This window comes from Cardiocondyla obscurior, linkage group LG05, assembly GCF_019399895.1.
Source record: "Cardiocondyla obscurior isolate alpha-2009 linkage group LG05, Cobs3.1, whole genome shotgun sequence".
NCBI lineage: Eukaryota > Metazoa > Arthropoda > Insecta > Hymenoptera > Formicidae > Cardiocondyla > Cardiocondyla obscurior.
In genome coordinates, this window is record NC_091868.1 from 500909 (window position 1) to 528862 (window position 27954).

Genomic DNA, 27954 nt, shown 5'->3' on the forward strand with positions numbered 1-27954 from the left:
GCGATTAATCTAGCAAAATTCTTATTGTGTTTCAGATGGAATCTCAAAGAAACAACGTTATATTCTCATCGCCAATATTCAGTGAACGAACTATTGCCATTTCGTCGGGCATTTTTTCAAGAGTGTTCACGAAGTAATCGGCGATCTTTTTGTGCGAAGCTTAGAAAGTCGAATTATTTCCGTCCATGGTCGCGCGAGAAAATAGGAGTGATTTTTTTTTTTATTAGCTTTCGCGATAGAGTCACCGGTCGTGGATTTCGCGAGTGACAAGTTCGTGGAAGGATGGCTCGACACGTCCCATCTGAGTGGAGGAGGAGGCCTCGGGTTGGCTCTTGCTTCAGCGGAGCAACGTTAAGGTAAATGTAATTTTAATTACATAAAATTAATGATGGTATTTCGTATAATAACTTAAATCAATGGTAAATCTAAAAATCAGACAAGAAATAATTTTTACAATAAAAGAAATTTAATGTATGAAATTTTGGATAACTTTCTGTTTTATTATTTAATTAAAATATTAATTAGAAACGTATACAAGTTTTTTTAACAAAATATATTTTTTTTGTTACAGCATCATCACATCTGAATAACTCCGCTGCTGCGCATCGAACCGGTGAGTCGCATGATTTTTTTTTATAACAATGAAATGTTCGGATTTTCTTAAATAAAAGCGAAGGCCTAGGCACATTTACAAACTTTTTAAAGAACTTGTAAAGTAACGTTTCCATGTCGATATAGTAAAAATTATAAGAAATGTAACAATTGAGTACACCATTTCCTTGCACCAAAATTTGGGAGATTCGCGGCGAATAAAAAGGTGCGTGAGTACGTAGGGCATTAAAAAGTTTAACGATTACATTCGTATCGTTGAATGTCTAAGAGATGAAAGTAGAAAACAATATTATATAAACGTACCTCAAAAGTACTATATTAAGAAGATAACAATGACTTAATAAAACACACAGTTTTATTCATTATTTTATCTGCGGGTGGGTCAAACTATTATTAATATCTCTTATCGATACAAATCTCTGTTGAAACTGACGAAAACTTGATTATGATTTCTTAGCGAAGAACTTTTTACGACATGTTTGTAGGTGTAACATTTTATTTTATTTTTAAGTCTTACACCACCTGCGCGTTGTTTAGACGAGTTTTAGTTAACGGTTATTCTTGGATACCATAAAATACTGCAAACTATCCGAGGATTAAACGACTTTGCCCCACGCCAGTTTTAAGGTCCGCACCTCCCAGAAAAGAAATTGCCGATAACAATTAAGCTAAAACCAGCCAACACACGCGGGCTGTAACGTACTTCTCGGCTAACTTTACGTAGAAATATTGAAAAAGTATAAATATCCACGGTGGTAACATTCGAGTTGAGCGTCGCTGCAAAAGCGTGAAAAGATTTAATGATAAATTATTGCGAGAGTTTCTTTCATTAAAAAAACTTCCCAACAATTCAGGTTTTTTTTTGTCTAGTTATTTAACCGATTAACTGAGTATTGTTATTCGGCACTTGATTATTTCGTTTTCCCCGCTTCGTAATTTACTCGTGATCCGATTGACGACACGCGAAATAAATTCTCTGCCCTTTTTCATCTTTAAGACGGTTTTTTTTTTTTCGCGATATGGCAATGCGACGTCCCATCATCAGTCCTTCTTTTTCCACCTGTTCCGTTCCTCGGTTTGGCTTCCGGGCTTTCCTTTGACGGTACCGCGTAGCGACAGCAGCAGCTTGATCAGCCGGAAGAGTATGTAGATGAACGTTGCGGAGACGATAATCAAAACAAGCGCGACGTCGATGAAATGCCTCTGATACCAAAATACATCCGCGCCGTCGCTGCGGAAGTAAAATCTGCCATTGCCCCGGGCGATATATTCCGTCCACCATATCGCCGTCTTCAACGGCGTGGCAGGTCGATCACGATAAGCTTTCGAAAGCTTCTGGGCGTTCTCGCGGTAACTGAAAGCAAAGGAAGATACTTGGATGAAATACATACTTGATCGCGCGCACTTCTTTCCCCCCTTCGACGCGGAAAAGGAAATCCTTTCTATTTTTTTGTTATTTGTTCTTTTTATCCTGCATACGTTCGGATATGCAGAGCAAATATGATAGAGCGACAGGCGTGCGTTAAAAATAAAAAATAAAATAAAATAAAAAATTTTTTTTAAACTGCTGAAACCTTCAGAGAAAGCGAATATCTATTTTCATTCACGTCTAATTCGCGGAGGACAGCTGGACGTGTGAGCGCCGCGGTTGAAACATTGGATCGATCGATCAAACCAGATTGGTCGTTTAAATCGGGATGACGATTTCGGGTTTCCCATAGATAGACGCGGGGTTTGGCAAAGTGCATATCGCATCACCGAGCAAATACATGCGCGTAACAATCGTCGCGAGATGCGTCGCGATTGTCCGCGGGGAAAAAAAATTTCACGAGGGCGAAGAATGAAGGGTGGAGGATGAAGAGGCGGAATGGCGCGCGGACAGCGAACGAACGATGAGGGAGGACGGTCGCGCTCGTGCAACTACCCACGGCAAACCCGAGCACACAATTTACCGATCGGTACTCTCCATTATTCGTGTTTACAGCTGCAGCCCGCGAATCAACCTGATGCACGGCCGCGCCGCGTTCATTCCCCCGTGCGTAACCTACCGGCGCTTCCCTTTTCCAGCGTACCGGCACCCTGGCCCTCCCGTCACCCGTGCCGATCGTGCCCCGTTATTTGCCTCGGTTAAATTCAGTTCGAGCCCCCGCGGTGGTTTTGAATTAACCATCAATTTTGAGCGCGTCCGACGCTCTCTTCCGGTTCGGAGCCGCACCTGTCGACGATCGGCCCCAAGCCATCGCTTCAGGCCTGTCACAGATAGAATCTGATGTAGGGAACAAGGGAGGAGGGCAAGGGAGAAAGGGGAGGGTATTTATTCGTCACACCGACGGGACAAACTCGCGTAACTGCATCGGCCGTAAAATGCAGACGAATTCTCTTTTTTTTTTTCCTCGCCGTGAGCTAACGAGTGAAAGAATATACTTTTTTTCCGCGAACGAACAAGAGTGGCGGACCGGGTGGGGGGGGGTGGCACCGACGAGGTCGGAGGGCACGTAGAGCCGTCGCGTGAAATTTAACATCGCATAAAACATCCCACCTTCTGGCTGCACCCTCGGGAGCGTTTTCTCTGCCCGTGTTGTGCTTCTTTTTGCGTTTACAAATTATCCGCGAGTACGCGAGACGCCAGTACCGACCACCAACGCATCAATATTGAACGTGTGACGTTAACCACGGTTTCGTGTTACGCCAGCACTCTGCGACGCGGTAAACGCATTTTGCGCAATTGCGCCGTTCGTTCTTCTATGACAGTCTACAAGTTAATTGTTTAAACAAATCTCCCCGAGTCTAGAGTGAAATTTTACTTACATACATACATTATAAATATTACAAGAACGTTGACGTTAACGCTATCTCTAGAATTAATTTTAGTTAATGAACTAGAGACAATTATCTATTCGACAAATAATTCTAGACATGATACAAGTAGAAAAAAAATTTGCATTATTATCGTTGAACAATATTATGCGAGTGATTAGAATGCTAATAGCGTCGATCGAATCACGTTGTCCCACTATCGTCCGTCCAAACGCGTGCTTACAACGAAAAGTGTTCGCGTACAGAAGCTGGAATAGCGGCTTACGCCATCGTACAGTTAATACGGTTCTTATCTTAAAACGGAGATCAAATTACGACGATCTGAGTGTCCCGAGAAGCCATTACAATCGGAACACGCCATAATGGACGGAAAACGGCGGTGTTATCTTCGGTTCGATTAGAAGAAATGAGAGATATGATTTAAAGCGTTCTATATACGTTCAAATTTTTGAATTGGAACTGATTAAATTTTTATATTGCTCTTCGTTTTTTCTACGTTATATATAACTTTTCCGCTTTAAATGCAATTTGTTAAAAAATAATTATGTGACGAAACTTAAATATTTCTTCTTTAATTTTTTTAATTAATATTTTTAAAACGAAAACGTTTATTTTGCCGACATAAGCATTATTTATCGCGCAAATATCGTCTTTAAAAATTCATCGTAAAAGAAACATAATTTACTTATCGCTTAGATAATTCAAAAAATAAAGAATGTCGCGGTCGATGTGCGCTACTTGTAATTGCCGAGAAGCAGGTTTTTGCGACAGATACGCCGAGTTCGTTATCAGAGGTCGAGCAAATTATTTAGTCAGAAAAGTACCGAAGCCAATGTCGCGAAGTTGCATCTCCCGCCATCATCTCCGTTTCCGGAGGTCGGCTCATATCTCCGGGGAATCATAATTCCAACGATATCTCCCTCGGATCGTGGCCGTCCGTCGCGCGATGCGCTATGCGAACTTACTTTCCCGACTTACAACGCTATCACGAAGAAGCCCTCATTCCGTAACCCCTCTTGTTCATCACTTTTAGATGAAACTTACGTCTACGTTCAATTCGAAATATGTGCGACGTGCACTTCTCCCGAAAAGGAAAAAGACAAAAGGAAAAAAAAAAAAGAAAAGAACTGATATGCATTAATAAATAGTTAACTATAATTAAATATGTAGCGCGAAAGCTTTGATTTTAATAAGAACGTTTTTTACGCGACTGTAAGCCTTCTTGTGCGTTTTTGCTACGCGTTTTTAAGTCATATATTCAATAATAAATGTGGATGTCGCGTTTTATCATGCAAAAGTGTCAAGTTTTATTGGCATGTTAACCATATGCATGATAAATTCGTCCCTTTACGCATCGAACGCGTGACTCGCTGTTGCGATAGACGTAGGACGGACCAAGTTTTTCCACCCTCCGGTGGACGAAGTTTCGAAAATAGTTTTCCCTGCAACTCCGAATTGACGTAATAGAAACTTCGAAACACTGCGAAGTCTCATAAGTTACACGTATTTTCATACCTCGCGCGCAGACCGTCCGCCGGCGTGTTACAACTTACTTTTCCAACCGGCAATGCATTATGTTTACTACCACGACTGATCTCGTTCACTCTTCGAAAGAAGATTGACTTTTTGTAAAAAAAAGAAAGGAAAAAAAAAATTAAACACAAGCCACCGACAGAACGGAATGACTTGAATTGAGGAATAAAAGACGTGTCGAATGCACCAGTAAAATAAATAGCAGTTTCACTCGTGCTCTTAACTCTCGATGAGATTTACATCGGTTGAAAATCAAATAAAAAAAATTAATTAAAATTAATTAATTAAATAATAAAATTAAAAAGATTTGATCGCGCTCGTTTGTGTTTTCAAAGACAAATCTGCAAGAACCTTCGAAAATCGAACTAAATTGAGAATTATCAGCGCGGAATAAATTCGAACCGAGTCTCCTAGTTTATACCCGCGAATTTTGCGCCGCTTCAGAAAGCACCCCGAGTAACACAGGGTTAACGACCGTACACGGAGAATTATAATTGTAACGCGTTCTCTCGCATGGCGGGTACGAGTGGGCCTCCCGGATCCGCGCGTTAATTATATTTATCATTCGCAGGCCGCGCGCGCAGTTGACGCAGAATTCCGTGCGGCGCATTAAATAATAGTCGTAACGGTGCCAAATGTCAGATGTACTTCCGGCCGATAACAATTTCATCGCGTACGCGCGGCATCGCCCCGGCCCGGCGATATCGTATTACGAAATTACTTTTCGGCGTGTACACGACATTATTACAATACCACCGTGGCTGTAGAACGGCATCGCTCATTCTCGCAATCAGCGCGCGCAAACCGTAAACAGCTGCCGACGAAAACGGCGAAAAACGAGCCAGCCGAGTGATCGATCTCCGATTTCCGCCGGAAATACGTTCCCGAGCGATCCGACGAGCTTGATTCGGAGCGGTATCAGGCTTCCCGGCTTCCGGAAGGAAATCGACCGCGCCGCGTATCTCGTTCTATAATTTTTTTTTCTCCATTTTTTTTTTCTTCTAATATTTTTTTCAATACTCAAATTCGCCGAAACGCAATTTTTTGATGAGTCGAAAAATTGACAAATGATTCCGAAGTGATTTGTATTGGCGGAATTTAATCTCCGGTGTTGAACGTAAAAAATAAATACACCGAGTTCAAACTTCCTGGTACTTTAAATATCGGCGCGATTTAAACGAGATTTGGATGTTACAGCGAAAATAATAATTTATTAACGAAACGAGAATCAAAAATAAATTTTGAAACAGTTCATATAATAATAAGTTTGCATTCTGCACTTGAAGTAGGAGAACCGTTAAGTTTATCGGGAGAAAATATAAATTTGACGCAATTGTATAACTTATTAAAAAAATGTACACGTTTGAATCTTTCTCCCTCGTCAAATATCAAATTCTTTTCTGCGTGTAAAAATAACTCAAAATCGCGTTTTGGTGAAGTTAAACCGGTAAATTGAGAGGCAAACTGGGCGGGTAAACTGGCTACATTTTCGTTTTCGCGTTCGCTCGCGCGTTGATATTGCTTGCGAATCGCCGTAACTGTATACTCCCGCGGAACCCTCGCGGAAATTCGCGCGCGCATGACTGGCGGCAGTGCGCCAAACTAATTGGAAGACCAAAAATAGAAAAGACCAATACGTTATGCTTGCAGCTGACGCAAACAACATTCAAATCCGCGATTACAATATCGTGCCAACGGTACGACCCCCGGTTGACGTGTAACAACCCTGCGCTAGTTCCCCTAATGCGCGCGGCTGCACACGCGTTTATGCGTTTGACAAGCACCATCTTCCATTCACAAATTCTGAAGTAGAAATATCACCCCGGAAATAATCCTTGAAAAGCAGCATTAATTATCTCTACATAATTTCTCACTTCATAAATTATACGCCGGATTATCTTTAGACAATTTATTTCACGATTTCTGTAGAAAGTGAATAAAATGTCAATTTGAAATTTGCAATTTGGAATAAAATCTGCAGCTAAAACCATCAATTTTGCGCTATTTATTATCAAACTATTTTCGCAATTGGAAGTGTGTTTTGGTATAACGAATATTTAATTACAAAAAAAAAAAAAAAAAAAATAAAAAAGTAAACCTTGTCGCACACGTTATTTGAAACACAAATTTTAATACGTCACGGGATCATAATTATGCGTTATAATCAAGTAAACAGCTTTCGAAACAAAAAAAATACACACGAGATTAATCAATCGTTTAACGCGTTGAAGAAAGAAAAAATGTTTCCGCAGCAAACAATATTGAACCAGCCTTTCGTTAGTCTCGTGCTGCAAAACAATTAAAAACGGATGTTGCGTTGTTGGCTATGTTGTTAACGACAAATATTTACGATATTTACTCGCGTTTGTTTTACGCCAATTCACGTGAATTTTGCGCGACAGTTACCTGCCAATTTATATCGATTGAATCATGTTATGCAACAGTAACATTTCCAACAAACTGAGCGAAACAGCACGTAATACCTAAGAAAAATATTCGTTTCGATGAACAAGCGAATCGTTTCGATAAATAAACGACTATGCAGGATAATAATATATCATATAATTTATAATAATTTTGATTAAACAAAATAGTTTGCCCTCGTTTAAGTTCCACTTTTTGTTACTGGTAAAATAATGACAATTGATTAAAAAATTGTCTTTCACTAAAAAACAAGTTTTGCTATTTTCTTTTTTTTTTTTTACAAACGAGAAACGATGAGGGTGGAAGCAAAATGTTTTAGCGACAGATAGTTTTACTCTACATTAAGAATTAGGTCGTCGATTACTGAAAGATGTTATCGGACGCGATCGTGCGCGAGTATGTGAATTTTAATCTTAGCGGAGCGCGTCGCGGCCGGGTGTCCCGCGATTTCGTTGAAAGATGGAAATCGTACTTGAGATTAATGAGATGCGGCAGCAAGAATAAACGGGACCCAGGGTCGGCGCCAAAAAGTGTCGGAAGTTGGCCGACGGGGTTAAGAAGCCGCGACGGATTTACGGACGCTGTCCTCTTCAGATTCTACAAAGAGGACACATAGATTTTTCCCAACGTCTTCGGGGCGAATGGCCGCGGGCTCTCTGAATTTTCGCGAATGAGGTGAAGATCGTTTCATTATGGAGTAACGCTTTTTTTATTTTTTTTTTGCGCCGTGAAACATATTCGTGAATTTATATTCGTGAAAAAAAAATTACTCTTGTTTTTTTGTCATTTATTGCACCTCGCTGGTTCGTCTTTAAATCGGAAGAATTATATTACTTTCCAATGATAAATTTAAATTTCTAAAATTTCTTACTGCAAAATTCTCAGACGTTATTTTCATAAACATTTAAATATATTTTTTTTTAACTATAGTTTATACGGCATAGACAACCGAATAGTGACGTCGCGCGCGCACATTTTCTTTTTCACACGCTCACACATACTACGACGGCGGAGTGGCCCCCGGGTCCGAGTTCCGATCCAATTAGATTTTTAATAAAAGTTTACCCGTCCCGTCGCGAGTCACGTACTGGTACGTCCCTACGGGCTGAGAAAAAGATTAACTGGTTCCCGGAGTAACCAACCTTTTGACACCGGCCATCGACCGAATGTCTTTCCCATTGGATTAGCCGGGTTAAAAGGCTCTTCTCGCGGCCCTCAACTGCATCGCAATACGAAGTTATCGCTCCGCACCGGTCTGTATTATCGCACAATAATTTCGTCGTGCAGGCAATATTCTGTCGATATATTACTTTGACACTTGGAATGTCGCGACAAAATACCTCATCTTAGCTCCGAAGTTGATTTCGTTTTTAGATAAAATCAAATTTCGACTTGAACCTCCGGGCCTTTGGCTTCGCCCGATGGGTATCGAGTGTCCCTCGATAATGAAAATAATTGTACAGTTTCGACGGAGTACACCGGGCCAATGAAATTGTTGTAACTCTATCCGTTTAATTTCATAATTATGCGCACTGGTAGTATCTCGATTAATTAGCGTTCAATCATAATTAACGGCAACTGCACGGCGAGTCGTCAACGAACCGGCAACGATACGATTTCGTTCGGTCGCCGATGATCGCGTATTGTTATACTATTTATCAAAATCGCGATAACGCTGACTGGATCACGTCCAGTTAAATGATCGAGCAATTACCGCCGAGCTGCCATTTAATCGGGAGCTTTACTCCACGTGCGATTCGGTTCACAAATGCATCTCAATTGCGTACGAAGCTGGGGGAAGAAATAAACTTTGAATATCAAATTTTAAATATCGATTCTATTTGTAAAAAAAAAAAAAGAAAAAAAAAGGAAAAAAAAGAAAAATTATACCGAGATATAAATTTTTCTGGTTCACTCGACTTTTGTCATTTAACTAACCGCGATCTCAGCTACTCTTTCGACCGCGATAAACGCGCCATTGCATCCGCATTCTCTATTTCTTCTTCTTCGCTGAAGATTCGACCACCCGCGGCTCGGTAGCCACCATGTGCCGGGGTGCATAGGCGCTGCCAATGGTGCGGCAATCTTTATCGGCGATTCGTTCGCCAGAGACAGCCGGTGTGCGGTGCTCTTCTCCAAATAAGTATTTCCAGTTCGAAGATTGGGCGGGACACTTGGCAACGGTCGACGATGCATAAAGATCGAGTACCGCGCCGATTCTACTCTAAATTATCATGTGCCGAGACATAAGATCTACGTGTATGCCAACCGAATGCACACTGGGTGTCTTTGAGCTCTCATTTATTTGTTTCTTTCTAAGTATTTTCCAATTTGTATATATTAAATATAGTACAAAGATTTAATATAAAAATAATTAAGAAATCAAATAGCATCAAAATAACAATTCTAATAAATAAAATGGATGAGACATCGCTTTTTAAAATATCTTTGCTAAGACAATTTTTAAAAATAGCACGCACTACAATTATTAATTTATAAATATAAAAATATAATACGCTCATCATTTCTCTAAATATATAAATTTAAAATCTCTTCTCACGATTCAAAATACGTGATCGCTTTGTCGGCATTTGATTGACGTCGGACACCCGGTACACTCATGCACGCATATATATATATATAAAACCGATCTCGTTCCCCCGAGCCTTCTCCTTCGTCGGGTGCTAGACGGCGGTCGGGAAAATCCAATCGCTTCCCGGCGATATACGTCTTTGTAACTCGATAAGTCGCCCGGGTAATGCGACCGAGGGAACGGGCTGGGAAAAATTTCGTCGCGGGGGTGGCGGTCCTCACGGTATTATGTGGGACGAGATCAAAATCCGAAAATATATATCTTCTAACGTCGCGGAGACATTCTGCCCGCACCCCTGTGCGTTTAAACGACCGACGTCGTCTTGAGAAAGTCGGCGCGGATTTCGCGTTCAAGAAGGGAGAATAATCAAACTTCATAGATTCAATGCCCGTGCATCAAAGTTGCGCCCGTCGTTCGGAAAATGTTTCGTCGATAATAAATGCGGGAAAAAAAAATTAATGCGATTGTTGTAAATAACGGGTTGACGTGACGGCAAATCCAATGATTTTTCTGCACTATTTTTCATAATTGTCCTCGTTCTATCTTTTTTTTAATAAATACTTATATTTAATCATTATATAAATGATTAAAAAACGAATATATTTTATAATTGCACGTTATTATGAAATAAAATGTACGGTTTAGAATTTGAAGAAAGGCCACATTACGCATTAATAATTAGAGCATGAACACGTTAATTATCTGTTTTTACGCTGAGAATCCCTTGTGATGGAAATTATTTCTCGAATACTCACACAATTTGTACAACGCTAATACTTTGTAATCCGCTCCGGAATCACCAAATTTAGCCCGCAACGTTTTTCTACCTCCCTCCCCTATGCACGAGTTCTATCGTCGGTCGTATCTCCGTATTTCCCGTATTAATTTGCTCGTAGCACGGTAATCACGCAAACGTACTCGCCATTTCGATGCCGGGCTAGATAACGTGGTTTCGCTCTCGCACGTAATCGAACGGATAAATCCACAAGTAAAATGAACCTAATCTCTCGCAGCTCGCGCAATTCTCTTCGTACGACGTGCATACGTCCGCTATAATAATTCGGAAGTAAATCTGTAAGGAAACTAGCGAAGCTTAACCTTCGATTCTTTCAAGTTATCCATCAAGAAATTTAACAATGTATAAAAATAATTTAAATTATAAAAATACCATTAAATAATGAGCTATTGAACGGTAATTTAAAAAATGTATACGACGTATTAAAAAATTACACGATTAAAAAAAAAAAAAAAAAACTACATTTATTAATATATAAGAGTTAACATCCCCTTCTTTTCTCGTTTTGCGCTAGTGATCCGTGGATCAAACCCGCGTAATCTTTTATCAAAGGCGCGGTGCGAAGCGAAAAGCGAAAAATGTGATCCCGATACAGAGCCGGAAATGAATATGCCTTTAAAGGATGAAATCCGCGCAATCTTCGACAAGGAACCGAAAAAAGAAAAAATAGAGAAAAAGGAACAGAGGATGAATATTCCAAAGATAAAATCCGCGTGATCTTTTCGCCGAAATAAAGGAAGAAAGCGAGCTACCGCACAAAGGGAAAATGAATGTCCTTTGAAGCTGTTCGTGCGAACACGGCGAACGTATTTGACAGCAGATCGTATTGCGCGTTATATCGAATGTGTTCAATGTGACCATCCGATAATTATATCATCTAGTTTTAGACTAAAAGAATTAAATCTGAAGTTCAAAATTAACTACATAACACCCTATTTCTATATACTAAAACGCGAAGCGTGAGCATGCTTTCTTCTGGTAATTAATAAAAAAAAAAAAAAAGAAGGGTACTAAACATTCTTTGTCCTCAATTAAGTAAGTCAGCCCTTTACTACAAATATATTTTTTACATTAAAAATATCTGAACTCATTAACAAGTCTCAAATTAAAATGCTTAATAAATAAAATGCTGTTAATCCTAAAAATAATGATGCGTTTTTTATGAAACGTCATCTTTACCGTTTACTTCGTAATTTTAGTGTTTCTCGTTAAATGGCACGTAATAGATATTATAGTCCTTTAATGACTGAAGGATCGTAAATCAGTTAAAATGCCTCCGGATGTAACTCGCGCGAACACTGCCATCCGACATAAAATTACCGGTACAATTCGAAAGGGGAAGAGAGGGAGTACGTGTACGGGAGAAATAAGGGGATGTTACCACCGATGTGCAGCTTGTTCGGAACCCGCGTTCGGCACCGTAATAACGGGGTTACCGAATTACGGGCGTAGCGGCTGTAGTATGGAATTTCGTCAGGAGAGACCGTGCGAAATCATTTCGATCAGGCAATTACGCCGCACAATGTCCGCTAAACAACCGCGAGTGCGCTATTATTTGCGAGGGCGCGCGCTCTGTTCGTCGCACACCACAAACTTTGCAAGGCATTTCGTCCGCAAACTGTGCAATATTGCCGTACAAACGCACGGTCGCGATTATACGCCGAAAAGCTGAATAGGCTAACGCAAGTTTTCTAAAACTCGAATGATGGTAAAAAAAATTTTTTTACTTCACGACATTTGCGTAGGTATATAAAAATTTATTTCAACGAGAAATATAACGGTAGTACCTGATTTATTATGTTATAATAATAATAAATGTCGAACGACAAATTTTCTTTTATCCACGGCACTTTTCAAAATGGAATTACCGTGCTATATTTTCGGCCTTCGATGAATCCGCTTGTTCGAATCAGAAAATACGAGTAATGGACAAAGGAAATTTAATTACGAAATTTGTTGCATACATATCAGTCGTAATTAATTTTCACACAATTCGCTATCTTCCACCACTTCCTTTATTAATCTATGCATATTACGACGGCGCGAAAATAGGAGATTGATTGATAATGGATTAAACACACATTGGAGCATATGCGCGCGCGGATTTATCGGCAATCCGAAATATTGAAAACGCAGGCATTATCGTGTAAGATTCTTTCGCAGCGTCCCGCAAATATTTTATTGTTCAAAATGGAATAAAGTCAAGCTGCGCGTAAAAAGAAGAGCACCGTCGACTCTCGGGATCGACGGATGCGGCGCGTTTTTCGATGCGTGTCACGAATTTATATACCGGCGTGCCCTAAACGCGCATCCCCGCGGTATTGCACGCACGGTGGCCCGGTGCCTTTACGGGATATTATTCGGTCGCGTGTGCAATAAAATTTCTATGGTATCCTAAAAATAAAAAAGAATAAAAAAAATACCGATTTCACTGGCGACGGCTCTATAGAGAAGATCCTTGATGTTCCATGCATGACGCGCGCGCCTCGCGCCGCGATGAAGCTCGCAAGTTTTACATACGAAGCGACAACCGCCGCTGTCACCGTCATCGTCCCGACCTTTCATACGAAGGAAAGAATTAATTATCGCGAGACACGGATGCTCGCGAGTATACGATGTGGACGTGCAATTTACAAACGTGACTGAAGGGACGGCGGGGCGCGGCCGCAAATTTCTAAAGCGCCCGGCGACCGCGAAGACTTTGTTACGACCTATGGCACAATAAAAGTAACTAATGAATTCATTTAGTTGAAAAATGCAAAATTACGGCGCTTGAAGTAAAAATTTTTATCAAACATTTGCAAAACTGCTTTTCCCGGCCGCGACTGCGCATAAATTCGTACTCGCAATATTTAGCGAAAGAATATTTTCCCGCTTGTATTTCTCTTGATCACTTTCGAAATTGATTTCGCACTCTTTAATCAGAGCTTTAATATTTCAATGAGTTTTTTTCTTTTTTAACACAATTTTTGTCTTATACCGGCAAATTTAGGAGCGAGAAACGATTAAACAACATTCACCGCGCGGCAAAATAACGCGAAATGCATTTAGGATTAAATAACAAAGTACACGGGGCGCAGGTGTCTGGCGTACAGGAAATTCCCTATCGGAGTTGTGTGCGCGTTACACACGTATGTGTCTATTGTTGCGCATCGGAATAGCGTGTACTTGTAATATAAAATTATTTAAACAATGCAGCGTCGCATCGGCAATGTTGTCTCTTTGCCGCTACCGCCGGGCGGACCGATATAATTACGGACACACACGATCGAGCGAGCATTCGATATTCCAACAAATTCGTGAAACAGACGTGAATACAAATCGGCGGACGGCGGTGGCCGACAAAAATAAACATATCGCATAAAATAATAGGACACCGGCCGGCGTAGCGCGGCATTAATAACGCGAGGTTACCCGGCAAACGTGCCTGCGATCACCGTTAAATCGCTCGTATTTGGTCGTTCTTACTTGGGCCACGTACGTACAATCGAATTTTGTCGTTAGGCTGCGTGATTAAGTAAAATAAAAAAGTAATTGCAAAGACGACGTATACGTTGAACGCGTTAAACCGCTTGGACGGCCAAGGGCGGTATACTCTGATGGTTTCGCAAAGCGAAATGTACCAGCTTCTACGCGAAAATTTGTTGCTTCGTTGTGAAGTTCCTTCAGTCGCGTATTTTTAATTGAGCCCGATAAATTAACGATACTAATAACGAGAGGCAATAGGGAAATTAGTGATATAACTATCGTAATGGTCAGACACTGATTGGTTACCGATTAAATAAATCCGACTAATAACGTAATCCTCAATAACGTGTATTTTAGTGTAATATAATGGATTATTACTAAACGCGTATATACATTGCAATCGAAGTTATATATAATAATTATGATGCGCAATTATCATTTCCATAATGTTATCTGCGCACATCGTCGCTTTTATCTACACGCGACAATTATCTGATGTTTGTCTGGGAATGCATTGTCTCGTGTCTCGACTTTATCGATGCTACTATTTAAAAAGGGAAAAAAAAAAAGGAAGAAATACCACGCGAGGGAGGATCGCGATGGCGATTCAGACACGAGGACGACGAATTGTCAGTCCCAGCTATTACGAGTAAAATAATGAGCGATACGAAATACCTTCTCTCTCGGCTCTCTTCCGGTATTTCTTTCTTTCTCTCTTTTTGCCGTTAAAAAGACCACGGCTGCAAGCACGTCGTTTTAACGTCGCGTGAGTCGCCCCAATTGTCGAACGCAACAACGTTACATGCATGAGTAATGTAAAATTGTCGAGCGATTTGAAAGCGCCGCTTTCTCTCTCTCTTTTTCTCTCTTTCTCTGTCTCTCTTTCTTCCTTTCTCGTTTCCGCAAGCCACCTTAATTGCCGCCCCGGTGTTGATTTACGAGCGCGCTGTCTCTCCCGGCCCGACAAGTAGGCAACCCTTACTTTCGATAATATCAGAATATCGGTACGGCATCGATGCAGCACGTGAACTTTTAGTTTCACGATTTCCCTTGATCCTTAGAAGCAATGCTGCGTAAATAACGTTGTAATACGCCGCGTTTATAATTAATATACTTGATGACTTTTATCTGTGACGACAAAATATTATATTTAAATAATTCGGAATATAATCTGATAATTTTTCCGTTTACATTAACCTCTTCTGCAATATTAATATATTTTGTAGGATTAATACTTATTAGTATTTGTTAGTGGACAGTTGTCAATATCTAACTCGAAATTTTGATCGGACGTGAAAGTAATAGGATAAGCTGGATTTTAGCGCGCGCGTTCTCGTGTTCACAAACGATTGCGTCATGCGTGTAAATAGGTGATTTGTATCGCGTGTACATGATTTATGTGCCTGGGGCACGAATAAGCATTTTCAGCTTCTCGATGTCTGTTCGTCGGATTCTCTCGTAAAAAAAAAAAAATAAAATAAAAAATTTTGGTAAATTACTTATCGAGAAAAAAAAACTGTCAGACGTGTAAAAATAAAAAAAAATTATTTTTAACGAGTAAATATCGAATTAACTTTAATAACGTTAACAAAATTTCATGTACAATTATATTTAATTGCGATATATTCGAAATTTATTAGTTGCGTCAAATAATATTAGTCCGAAGGAATTAAATTACATATAATATCCAAGATACCATCGGTTATTCGTCTGAGATGCTTCGAGGATGCTTTCTATGCGGTGCACGCGAAAATCTTAGATAGAATCGATCAAAAGGCAGTTGCCGGAGCACAACGTTGCTATGAGACTTCCGAAGATAACGTCTGCGCGTTTCTACAAGTGATAAATATAATCAGCACGATCTTAAGACCGTATTACAGTAATACGCTCTCGAGTACGGTTTACGACTTCTCGAAAGAGCCGTGACCCGTGCCAACGCCATATAACTCTAAGGTAGTCCTTTGCCCTTTACGTCCCATTCTCCTAACTTTCGCTGGCCCCCGCAAATACGGGAACGCAAAGTGGCCGTTCAATCCCCGAAGATCACTGCGTACGATTGCGCCTGCAAGCCAAACTTGGACTTACAGCTCTCCGGTACTACATGCCGGAGATGTATAATATTTGTGTTGACATGATTCCGGACTCGCGAAGAAGATTCGCAAATTCACAACCTAAGTTTGCCAAATGACACTCCTCGAATGATTTTGAATATAAACGACGTTGAGTAAAGTTGTGAAAAATTCTCGCTCGGGCTATCGCGAAAAATCACGAAGAAAGATTCGCAAACTCATTATTTGCTTGCGAAAAGCTAGCTCGTCTTTGATTGTTAGGAAACTTGGTATAAATTCCTTATTCGCTTGCAACATTTTAAAAAATTAATTTTTTTTACGTTATACAAAGGTGTGAAATAATTATTTAATCAAATTAACATAACATGTAAATATTTATGACGATATTTAAATTCTATTAAGATTCTAATTTGTTTAATTAAGATTACTGTTTTAAAATACATTTTTAGGTAAAATTTTGTTGAATTTTGTATAACAATTTTATGCATAAATAGTAGAAGCGGTTTGAAACCTCGGTTCTTTTTAAAAAGACATTTAGTTCAAGAATGATTGAAAGTAGATCGAACCATATTAATATCAGATTCATTGAGAAGTTTGTTTTTTCTAGGACACGCGCTACTTTATCAAAACGAAATTTATATGCCAAATTAAAAAACGATCGAAGTCAGTTCAATAAAAATCTTTTTTAAATTCTCCTTTCTCTCGGCTGAACCCACCAAATTTCCAAATACTCAAAGACCTGTCTAGGAACTTTCTCTTTCTCGAGTCTTATTTGAATTTTAGATTCAGCTGAACTCTCCACCAAATTGGAGCAACAATTCGAACATAATTTTCACGCGGACATAATTTTATTACATTTGGAATAGATAAGAGACGTGACAAAAATAAAAGTACATCAATTTTTTTTTTTTCTGGTCCTCCGTCTAACTCATAAATTGCTATTGGAAAAAAATGAACTACGTATAGTAATAACTTACTTAGCTCAATACAAGCATAACGTACTAGAGAGTTAAACGAGAGTATCGCGTAATAGGAGATCAGTGCTTAACGTCACTTTCTCCCCCCTCTCTCTCTTTCTCTCTCTTTTTCTCTCTTTCTCTGCTTTTCCCTCCACCGCGAAGTACGAAAGTACTTTGGACCCATAATCAAATTCGACTCCAAACTACCCCCATTCACGGGGGTAGACCTCGCGCGATAACTCGCAGGCGTTACTTAAGCGCACTGTGCCGGGTGTGCTCCCGCGCGCATGAGCTCGCTCCTGCACACACTCGCATACGTCAGGCTTATATAATCTAACACGCACGCACGTACGGAACATCGACACACGCACGCACACCGCAAAAGCCGAGAGGGTAGTACGTACTTACGAGCACAAGCTGGCACGTAAGAGCGGCGGCAGTCAAAGTTTCGGCAGTTTGTAAGGAGGTAAGGCAGCACCCTTCGCCCTTCTTTACCCTCTCCTTTCTACCGTGTCCACCCATCCCTCAGACTCTCTGCGCTTCTTCTTCGGTTACGGCTCAGGGATAACGTAGTGCGGTTCCGTCGCCAAGTTAGCCCGACGTCTCTAACTCTCTCTTTCCGCTCGTCCACCCCTCGCCGCCCGCCCAGACATCTCTCTCGTGCTCCATTTCCCCTATCCCGCGTTACCGGCCTCACCTTGTCTACTTTATTGCCATGTTGTTCTCGTCCTTACTCTTTCTCGCGAGCGAGTAACCCTTTCGACTACTTCCACTTCCGACGATCCGCCATTCCCGCGCGATCTCCCTTTTCTTTCTCGTCTCCTCGCGCCGCATTTCTACCGTTGCTCACTCACGGCTCTTCCGGCCGGATTTATTCGAGAGGCAAAATGTGCTGGGAACTCTTATTTTTTGCGGAGAAGGCCAAGAGCGTAGGAGAAAAAGAGAGAAGGAAGGTGACTCTTTTTCTTAAAGGCAGAAACGAGAATTGTGCGGGTCCTATGAGTGCTTCGGCGCACCTGCTCGCCTGTAAGGGATGTAATGGTCGACGAAGGTGGACGAAGAAGTTGGACGAAAAAAAAAAAAAAAAAAAAAAAAATGAGGAGAACTACTCTGTGGAAAACGAGAAAGTGCGGCGTCGCGTAACAGCCCGATGGCCAAGAAGATGGCCAGACGAAATAATTGGATACACTCGGTATCGTTAATTTATTTCTGCAAAATAACTCCTCTCGCGCTGCAGTTTACAATCCTTCGGTGATAATACCCTCCGCTTTTATCTCTGAAACTTGACGATTTTTTTTTTTTTTAACGCATGGTAGCTAATTGTATTACGCGGCATTGATTATCCCAGATTCTACTTCTCGAGTTCCATCGTTTGTTTACGGGTCTTTTTCTCGACAACTTTTATACGTACATAAACATATATTTAACATAAATGCATAAAAAAAATTTTTTTTAAACCCCACTTTCAAATAATTCTGTGGCAACTTTTGAATATACATCGATTAAAAAGCCGCGTGGTTCATTAGCGTCACGAATGTTTACGATTTCTGCCGCATATCTAATTAATTTCGACGATTCTTCGCGCAAATTGTTTGCATATTTTAAACAAAATCAAGAGAAAATCGCTTCCCGTCAATTTATCCACGCTCATTATTGCGACGGTTCGACGCAACTATTTTATAAGTTAGTGGAAAATGTAAATGTTTCAATCTGTGAGTTACACTCTCTCGCCAAACATTTGCTTTTTCCCAAACGTTCTACATTAATTAATTCCTTTCATTATCGGCAACGCGTGCAGTCTATTATTTTAACCGTTACTCGAAGTGAACATCATTGTAATACAAAATTGCAACATTAAATCAATCCCAGTTAGGTTTTCCACAGAGCAATCTCCATTTTCAATCGCATTCTCATTCATATTTGTTTCATCGTGTGCTTCACATTGCGATTTAGAGATCTCGTGAAACAATGACGCCTCGTTTCTTTATGCTAGTCGTTTCTTACATTTAATCGTAAATAAAAACTTATTTCCAAATTTAACGTTGCATTGAAATCAATTTTGATTTCTTGAGCAATTTAGTTTTACTTTCGTTTATGAAATCTATTGAATCGGGTTCACTGACCGCCGCGGTAGTGTGAGTGCGTGCGTGTGTTTACATCGGCCGGCAGTCTTCTCGTTCCGAGCTCGCAAGGTGGAGGACGCGCGGGCGGCGGACGGCAAGAACCGGTTTGCCCTGCAATTTCGGCAGTCTAGCATGCGTTAGATAGGTCAGGACGCGTAGTAGGATAGTCGGGGCAAAAATTATTTAGATATCTATTTAGATACATGGACAGTCCGCGCTAGAAAGATTTTGTTTCTTTTTTTTTTTTAATGACAAATTAATTTTTTGAAGATAGGAAATATATTTAATCTGCGCGATCTAAACCACCAGCTGCAAAATCAGATCAGCTAGATAAGTTTCCGCTCGGGTAACTTTTTTATTGACGGTAAAAATAAAAGACAATGACGATTAGTAAAAGACGGATCGCATATCGCAGTTTCAGTCGCTTTGTATTCGTAAATCTGCGATATGTATTAACACGTTATGGATCCGTATGACCTGTGTATGTATGCGATGATACGACATCATTGGCGAAATGATGTTAGCAGCGCTTTCAAACTGTCCAATAATTCGGCAGCATTCTCTCCGCTCACATAATATCGCATTCGAATAATCGTACCGTATTTTCTAAAACAATGCAGACTCGCCATAGTGCGTACAATGGCATGACGCACATCTGATCCATTTCAATAATCATACTCGTATTGTCGGTATGTGGAATATTGAATGCACATCCAGTTAGAGAATCTACACAACTAGAATGGTAATCCGTATTACTCTTTTATTAACTAATAGTTATTTTATATATATATATATATAAAGCAGTACTTAATTATTTTCATTAATCTAACGATCGACTAAAAGAAGAATAATTTATTTGAGAAAAAAATTTTTTTACGCTTGGCTACAATTACGTAATTACAATTAAATCCGGTTTAGACACTTGCTGAATTAAAAAAATTGGATTCAAGATAACCAACCAAATACAATTCTGTAATTAAACATTGACGTAATTTTTTTAATTTTATCAAGTTAACGAATGTAGCATTATAATTAATTCTCGTGTTTATTTCGCGCCGGCACTTATTTCGCGAGGTATATTTTATTAAATAAAATTTTTTTTCTCTCCTCTCGCGAAATCTGTACCGAGAGACATAAGAAGCGAAATATTATAACTTAAAGGATCATCTTCCGGAGACCCAGACGCATCGTGCGTCCGTGAATAAATTTATGTCTGCGAATGATATTATAATGAAACTAGAATCGCACGTATATCGCCTTGACTTTAGCGAGTCCCCGGTTAGAGGTCCAAGGCGCTGGCTCGTAAATCCGACGACATCGTGATTACACTGACGTTAAGGAGTGTCGTACGACGCGAAAACGAGTAGTTGGGTGCAACAGTTTCATATCCACTCTGATTTATTAAACTGGTTTTATCGCGCCTCGGTTGAAACGCCCGCGTATGCAAACGAACACATTGTCGATTTAACTTTATGCGAAAAATTATTCATTTGCTCATTTATACCTGTCGACATGTGGCATATTAGTTACGCGATTTATAGCGATAATAATACAAATTATTATTATTTTATTCTTATTATTATTATTATTAAATTCTTGAGCAATTTAAATTATGCGCGTAAAACGATAGCTTTAACACATTTATTATTATAGCTCTGCTTAGAGCTGCAGCTCAGAAGTTACAAGAAAGTTTGTAATCTCGATATATTTGTCAGGCATAATCAAATTAGTTGACGGTCATTAACAAAAAGGAAAAGTGATTAATTTCTACGTAAACGGATTACGGAGAGGATGAAAGGAAGTAATCTTCTTATAAACTCATGATTACAATGGCCCATTTCCGTGGTAATTAGCAACTCGCGAATTTTTGCACGATGATGCACATCAGCACCGCCTCGTTTCGCCGAATTAAACGTACCATATTTTATAACGATTTCGCGGCAAAGTCGCAGGAGTGTCGTAAAAAACGATTGCCATTGGCGAACCGAGATACCGGAAATGGTAATTGAGCGGATGAGTCGTACGTGCTTATTACTTCTATAATTTTTTGCAATTTACTTTGTTTAACTGACGTCGTGCACGGTTATTCAACAGACAAATGGATATACATATGTATTACATGCGATCTAGGTTTTCTCGTACTTAATCGCAGATCTTGAATAAAACAAAAAGATACGCTCGACAGCGAGACAAGACTGCGAATAACTTTCGGCCCCCTCGCTTCGTCAATCAAAGTACAACTAGACTCAAGTTTTTGCCGAAGTAAGGATCTCATTAGAGTTTACAGTAGGGGGGTTCTTTATGCTGTCACTCCCTCTCTAACGCGCCCCAACATTTAACAATGAACTTCTCGCTCAAACGTAAATTTTAATTAAATTGAAAACGTCAAGTAAATTTACTAATTATTTTCCCGTACATATATAATCAACAATAGTAGGTTTTCCGCGTTTCCTTGCGTTACGCAAGCGAAAAAGTCTAGTACTTTCAACGCGTGGGTTCGTGAAACCTTTTATTGTTGCCGTTCGAGCTAACATTTCTTTAAACACACTGCATGGGACTGTAATTATAATGCTGTCATTCCTCGGCGCGCTCCTTGAATACAAATCTCTCTTTAAAGAAGGAAAAACCGTTACCGTAAGTCGAGGCCTCGAAAGAAACCGATGTTAGTGGCGATTACAATGATACCAGTCGTCGTAGTTAGAGTCACGCACGTGGACGCGCGACGAAATGAAAGTTTTACAGTGGAAAACACTGGCATGCAGCCCTAGGTACCGCTGGTTTAAAATTGTATAAATTTTCTTGTCGCGTCCGATTTTGTACGTTGCGGCATATTTAGCGGAATGTGTCACGCGGGCTCGAAATATTACACGTTTAAATTTAGAAATGTTGAACGAGACATTAAAATAAAATAAAGCAGGGTGAAATCTCGTGCACGAAAATGTCTATTAAATAAAACAAGCAGTTTAATAAAAATGTTTGCCTTCTTTTAAAATTAAGATACCAGAGGAGGTTAAACGCTTATCGCGCTATAAATAATCACAGGATAATTTAATTAATTTTAAAACCGCGATAATTAAAATATCAGAAGTAATAAAGAGAGCTCATATCAGTGCCTTTTCTCACCGATAAGCGCTCGTATTTTTTTCTACAATTTTAGAAGCAACGTGTATGTTAAATGTTGTAATATAAACGTTTCTTATACATTGATTTATTTAATTCAAAAGGGTTAACGTTGCTTTCTTTACATATTAATTCGAGTTATTTAAAAGTTGAAAGACCGTACGGGAAACCTTAGCCAAAACATAAAATATCGTTGTAAGAGTTCGAAGGAGAAGCCTAGTAAGGTACCTCAAATAACTAAGAAAAGTTTCTTTACCTAAACCAAAAGCAGACACCGAGCCTTTCAAGCCTCGGCGCGTTCAACATCCCCGTGAGCGTACCACGGGGGATGGTTATAGCTCTCGCGGTTGGCTCGGTAACGCGCGTGCGGTTAACAAGGTAACCGTACTTGGTCAGATGAGAGAGCGAAATAGGCGCGAGTGGAAGGGGTGGGACAACGTTGAATAATGCAAAATTTCATTTCGGCACGCTTCCGCGTCGTCATCGACGGCGTGCCGTTCACCCGATGCTCCCGTGAAACATTTAATGCCCCCAGAATTTCCCCTGCGATTTCGCTGCGCCGGATACTCTCCGAGCACATTTGTTCGTCGATCCCACGCGTCCGTCAATCGACGAAGGCCGGGGAATTAAGAGGAGACTGGAGAATCATTCGGGAACACGTCCGCTCTTTCCGCGATTCGTGCCTCGAATTCGCGACGAAGAGAGCGACGGCGTGTCGAAAGGGAGAGGAAAAAAAAGAAATAAAAAAATACCCGCCGGAGGGCTACACCAAGTGCTGAACACGCCGTACCCCGCTTAACAATTTCCACCCCCTCTCCTCCCCCTGTTCTCCAGCACGTCTCTGTCTATCTTCTTGGAGAACAGGAGGCAGCGATACGCCGTGTCGAAGGAAAAAAAAAGGGACGGGAAGAGAAAAGCTGATGCAAAGGATGGGAAAAGGAAGAAAAGGGGTTGGGAACGAGTTGGTAACGCCAGTGAGCCGCGTTACGGATTAACGAGGCGCCTCGCTGCAACGACGATGCACTTGCCGGATATCCGGTGCGTCCGGACGGCTCGTGAGATATTCAACGGAGCGAATATCCGGATAGATTATGCGATTCTCCTTTTTTCGTTGCGATCCCTTTCCGTTTCTACGTCGCCGTCCTCGTCGTGACAGTCTCGCGAGCGAGAGATTTTCACGCGACCGATACGTCGCGAGAGTAGCGGCCCGCTGCCAGTAGATAGTTTCACATCGGAAACGCACCGGCGGAACTCAACAACGAATTTACGAGATGCTAGAGAAGAAACAAATTTTGGATTTGTTCCTACGAAATGAGTTTAATTTATTCGTCCGCGCAACGTTGCCCTCCACTTCCCTGCTGATGAAAAACTTGATTGCTAAACGAATTCTGATAATATTAATCTCTTTGCATTTCGAAAGGGAATTGTCTTTCAAAGAAACGTAAACGTAATGAAAATGTGAAACGCGAGATTTTTCTCACTCTAAGCGTAAAATTAAGGGAGAAAGACGTACCTGGTATTGTTAAAAACTTCATTTAGAGCGTGTCTCAGTGATTGTTCGTTTAAATTATTGAACTCGAGCACCACCGCGGCACCCCTCGACTTCGCGGCGGCGGAATTGTGAAATTGATCACCGTACATTGGCATCAGCACCATCGGTAGACCCACGTAGACCCCTTCCGAGAGACCGAGGAGTCCGCCGTGACCAAAGTAACACTTTACGTTCGGATGATCTGAAAGCAAAAACACAATTGCAGCTGAAATAAATTCAGTTAATAATTCGAAATAGAGGAAACTAGTAACATTTCGAAATTGGATCGAGATAAGGGAAGTTATTTTTTATTTTTGAAACAAAATTTTTTGCGCAAATAAAGGTTAAATTAAACAAAAAAGGGATAAAAATTAATTTAGACTATTGCTCGAAATCAATGGCAACATTGTTTCATTCAATAGTGATATTGTTAGTATTCCGTGGAGTGGTAGCCTTTTCGACATCTCCGTTGCAAACAACGGTTCAATTTACAAAGCCGACCGCGGCCGCGCGCTGGAAATATTCAAATCGCAATTTGCACTAAAAATGTCAGGGTCAGAGAGGCTCGTGTAACATAACGCACGTAACAGGCCGTTATAAACGACTCCGGCCCTAAATGGAATTGCCGGCAGTACCTAATCTTCCGCGTACGCGCGCGCACAGAGGCACTTAATTGATTAATTACGCATACATTCGCGCTTGCACGCACGCTTATAACGAAGAATCTATAATTTACAATGCAATTAACGGGCGAATTACGGATTCGACGCGGTAATTCGTAATTGATTGTGACGTAAATTACAAGTTTAATTCATTAACAGCCACGTATTGCGCCGATAACAGCCGCGGCTCGAGCCATCCGAGGTGTCGTCACGGATAAACATTTCTTGGCAATTCCATATCTCGCTAATTGCTGTCGTCAAGTACGTAAGAAACTATCACCCTCTATTACAATATATGTATATGATAGAAATTATATACATATAATAATTATATTCAATAAAAAAATTTAATCTTTGAGCAACGTAACAAAAACATGTTGATAAGATACGCATAATTAAGTGATCAAAATTAGGTTAATTTGCAGATTTACTTTTTTTTTTTTTTTTTTAATTTACTTAAGACTTGTTACCGAAAAGTATTTACGCGACCCACATATGGATGTGCCACTTCGCTGAAATAATTTTTTTTCGGACCTTCGTGTTTTATGTACGGTACACGCCAAAATTATATTACATTTATAATTAGCGCTAATGCAGCTCTTCATAATTAATACGAAAGGAGTAATGCTCCTCTCCGACCTGGGTAATTAGCATTCGCCGATATCATACTCTGAGATTTTCTAAATTATGATTTATGAACGCCTACGTCAGAATTACACATAAGGACAAAGAGCAAAACATATCTGTCAACATGATTAATACTAAAAAATATATAAAAAAAAATAAAAATAAAAGAGGAACAATGAAGAAAACCATATAGCGTCCATTGTGGACTTTGTTTAGAACCACGCGGGTGAACGGTATTATCTATCGCAGTCAATATTGAATATATTCGCAGGGAATTTTCCACGACCGCCAATATTCGCGATAAAAGTCTCTTGTCCCCTTTTCGTGGCTCTCTGTATTCGTTCCTCTCGCACGAGAGCCAGCGGCGCATCTCCGGCGTCGATCCTAATGTCAAATTCCATTACCGCCAACGTTCGCCTATCGCCGTGAAAAAGGGGGGGTCAGGGGGACGGAGGATAGGGTTCACGAATATGCACGGATATTTGCGATGGGTTTACATTACATCCGCACAATGTGTACGCGCCCGCGAATATATCCACGCATCGTATCGAGAGGATGCGCTTCTTTTGGATGACAAGTGCCGCAGCATCTCGAGGCTTCGGCACCCTCGATGCATCTCGTCGTATCATCTCCCGGCGCGCGTCAATACGTGACAAGGGATATCTATCGGCGTGGAATTTTTGCAAGCGGCGTGCGCTCACGGGAAAAAGAGAGAGGAAATACAGAAGTGGGGTGACGAAAAATCGGAGAAGGAAGGATTCTCGCCGCGAGCCCCCGTGCTCCGAGATTTCCGCCGGCGCGTGGTAAATCACGTGCGATATAAAATCCCCTGTGCACCACCGCGACGCACGCGAATAAACGTTATTCGCTGTCATATGACGTGCGGTAAAAGATAACATTAACAAGAATCGAATGGATTCCTCTGGGTGTTCCCAGACAGATTTTTATAGCGACCGACCGGGAGAAGACAAAGAAACAATTGTCGGGAATATTACAATCGTTATATCGGCGTATCTTTGTTTGACGATTCTTTTAAGCTGCGCCCAAAAAATTCGATAGCGTTCGACAAGCCGTGGAGCGAACTTACGTATTTATTAAAAAAGTGCATACTTCGTAACGCGATCGATATCGCAATTAAGGCGCAAGTAAGAGGTGATTCTTCTCGTCCAAGAATTTTTTTATCTTCCCGGATGTAATGCACCTAACTTTATAGTGTTGCATAAAAGATTGAAAAAAGAAATTACGAGCACGATCTCGAAGGGTACGTGAAGGGAAAAAAAAAATTAAAAAAAAAAAAGCAGAGAAAAGAACACGGAAAGTACGGAAGTAGCTTCGAACCAGGCGGCAGAGAGTAAAAGGAAGGGGATCGGTCGGAATGAGAGGAGATCAAGGTACAGCAGTCACGAAGGGAGATAATAAAATTAAAGCGATCGATCGCGGGAGTCTGACCAACTTGCGACATAGTTTCAGCAAGATTACCTGAAATATTTGCGTCAGGAACGCCTGTCTGGAAGGATAAATAGGAGAACGGAAAATTTAGGGTTGCCCGTTGTGACAAACTCAGATTTAAACGAATAATTACAGCACAAATTAGAATACTAAAAAGCGATTACGTATAACGACATGAATTTCAAAAACGTGAAACTACTTAAATATTTCATTGATTTCTTTTTACGATTATCCTGTTTTATATTAAATATACCGGCGCGAGGGCGATTGATAACGAAGGCAAATTCTTTGCATTGAACCGCGCGATATAAGTTTGAAAATGTCGCATACGTCGATGACAGATTTCTAAATATGGGAGGGAATCAAAAAAGAAAAAAAAATACAGAACTATTCTCTTTACTTATCAATCTTCCTTCTTTTTCGGAGGAGGTTTTTTTAAAATCCACTCGTATTGCAAAGTGTACGCGCGGAAGCTCGGTAAGAAGACGATATCCCCTCGCCGTTGGTGAAATCACTGTTTACGCTCGAACGTGTACGGAAATACGCATCGCATCGAAATCGAAGACACGATGAGCGATTTTGCCCGAACTCATTCTAGGTTCGCCCCGGGATATGCGAGCAACTCCCGGGGATGTGGATGTAAAGCACATTCGCGAACGAAGAAAACACGGGCGATAAGATTAGAAATCGCGTATACTCGAGGGGAGGGGGGATCTCGATTGCGAATCTTTTTTGGCGCTCCCTTGGTTCGCGGATTTTTAGGTCGAAAATAAGAGAGACACGAGAAAACGCTTTCCATCGACTGGCAAATTAACGGAAGGTATGAGAGTAAAATGGTAATAAGGGATGACTGGCGTAAAGAAAGAGAAATAAAACGGGGAGAGAGAGCGAGAAAAATAATCTAGTCGTTAATCCGAAAGCACATATGAGTTTCGCAGTTGTAATTCTGGAGCTTAATAAAGGTAAGCTCATTTTTCATCTCGGGGAATATATTGCGGAGATGTAATTTTATAGTTCGTACGTATTCAAAGCGAGATACGAATAGAATAAAGATATGCAACGGTATAGGAGGTAAAAAAAAAAAAAAAATTTGTTAATCTAATAAACTTCTGTTCCGCGAAAGAAAATGATTCTTTTAATGCCAACTTAACTACCGAATTTTAATCCGAGG

At 40.5% G+C, this 27954-nt stretch overlaps 1 protein-coding gene across 1 annotated transcript in view; it reads right to left on the reverse strand.

Annotated features, from left to right (window-relative positions):
• Window positions 1–465: 465 nt before the first annotated feature.
• Window positions 466–27954, reverse strand: part of LOC139102398 (UDP-glycosyltransferase UGT5-like) — a 33025-nt gene continuing 5536 nt past the window's right edge. Inside the window, exons 2-3 of the mRNA XM_070656260.1 lie at window positions 24028–24247; window positions 466–1966 (exon numbers count right to left, since the gene is read on the reverse strand). Coding sequence (XP_070512361.1) covers window positions 1654–1966; window positions 24028–24247 — 533 coding nt within the window. The 3' untranslated portion in view covers window positions 466–1653. The remainder of the gene's footprint in view (window positions 1967–24027; window positions 24248–27954) is intronic.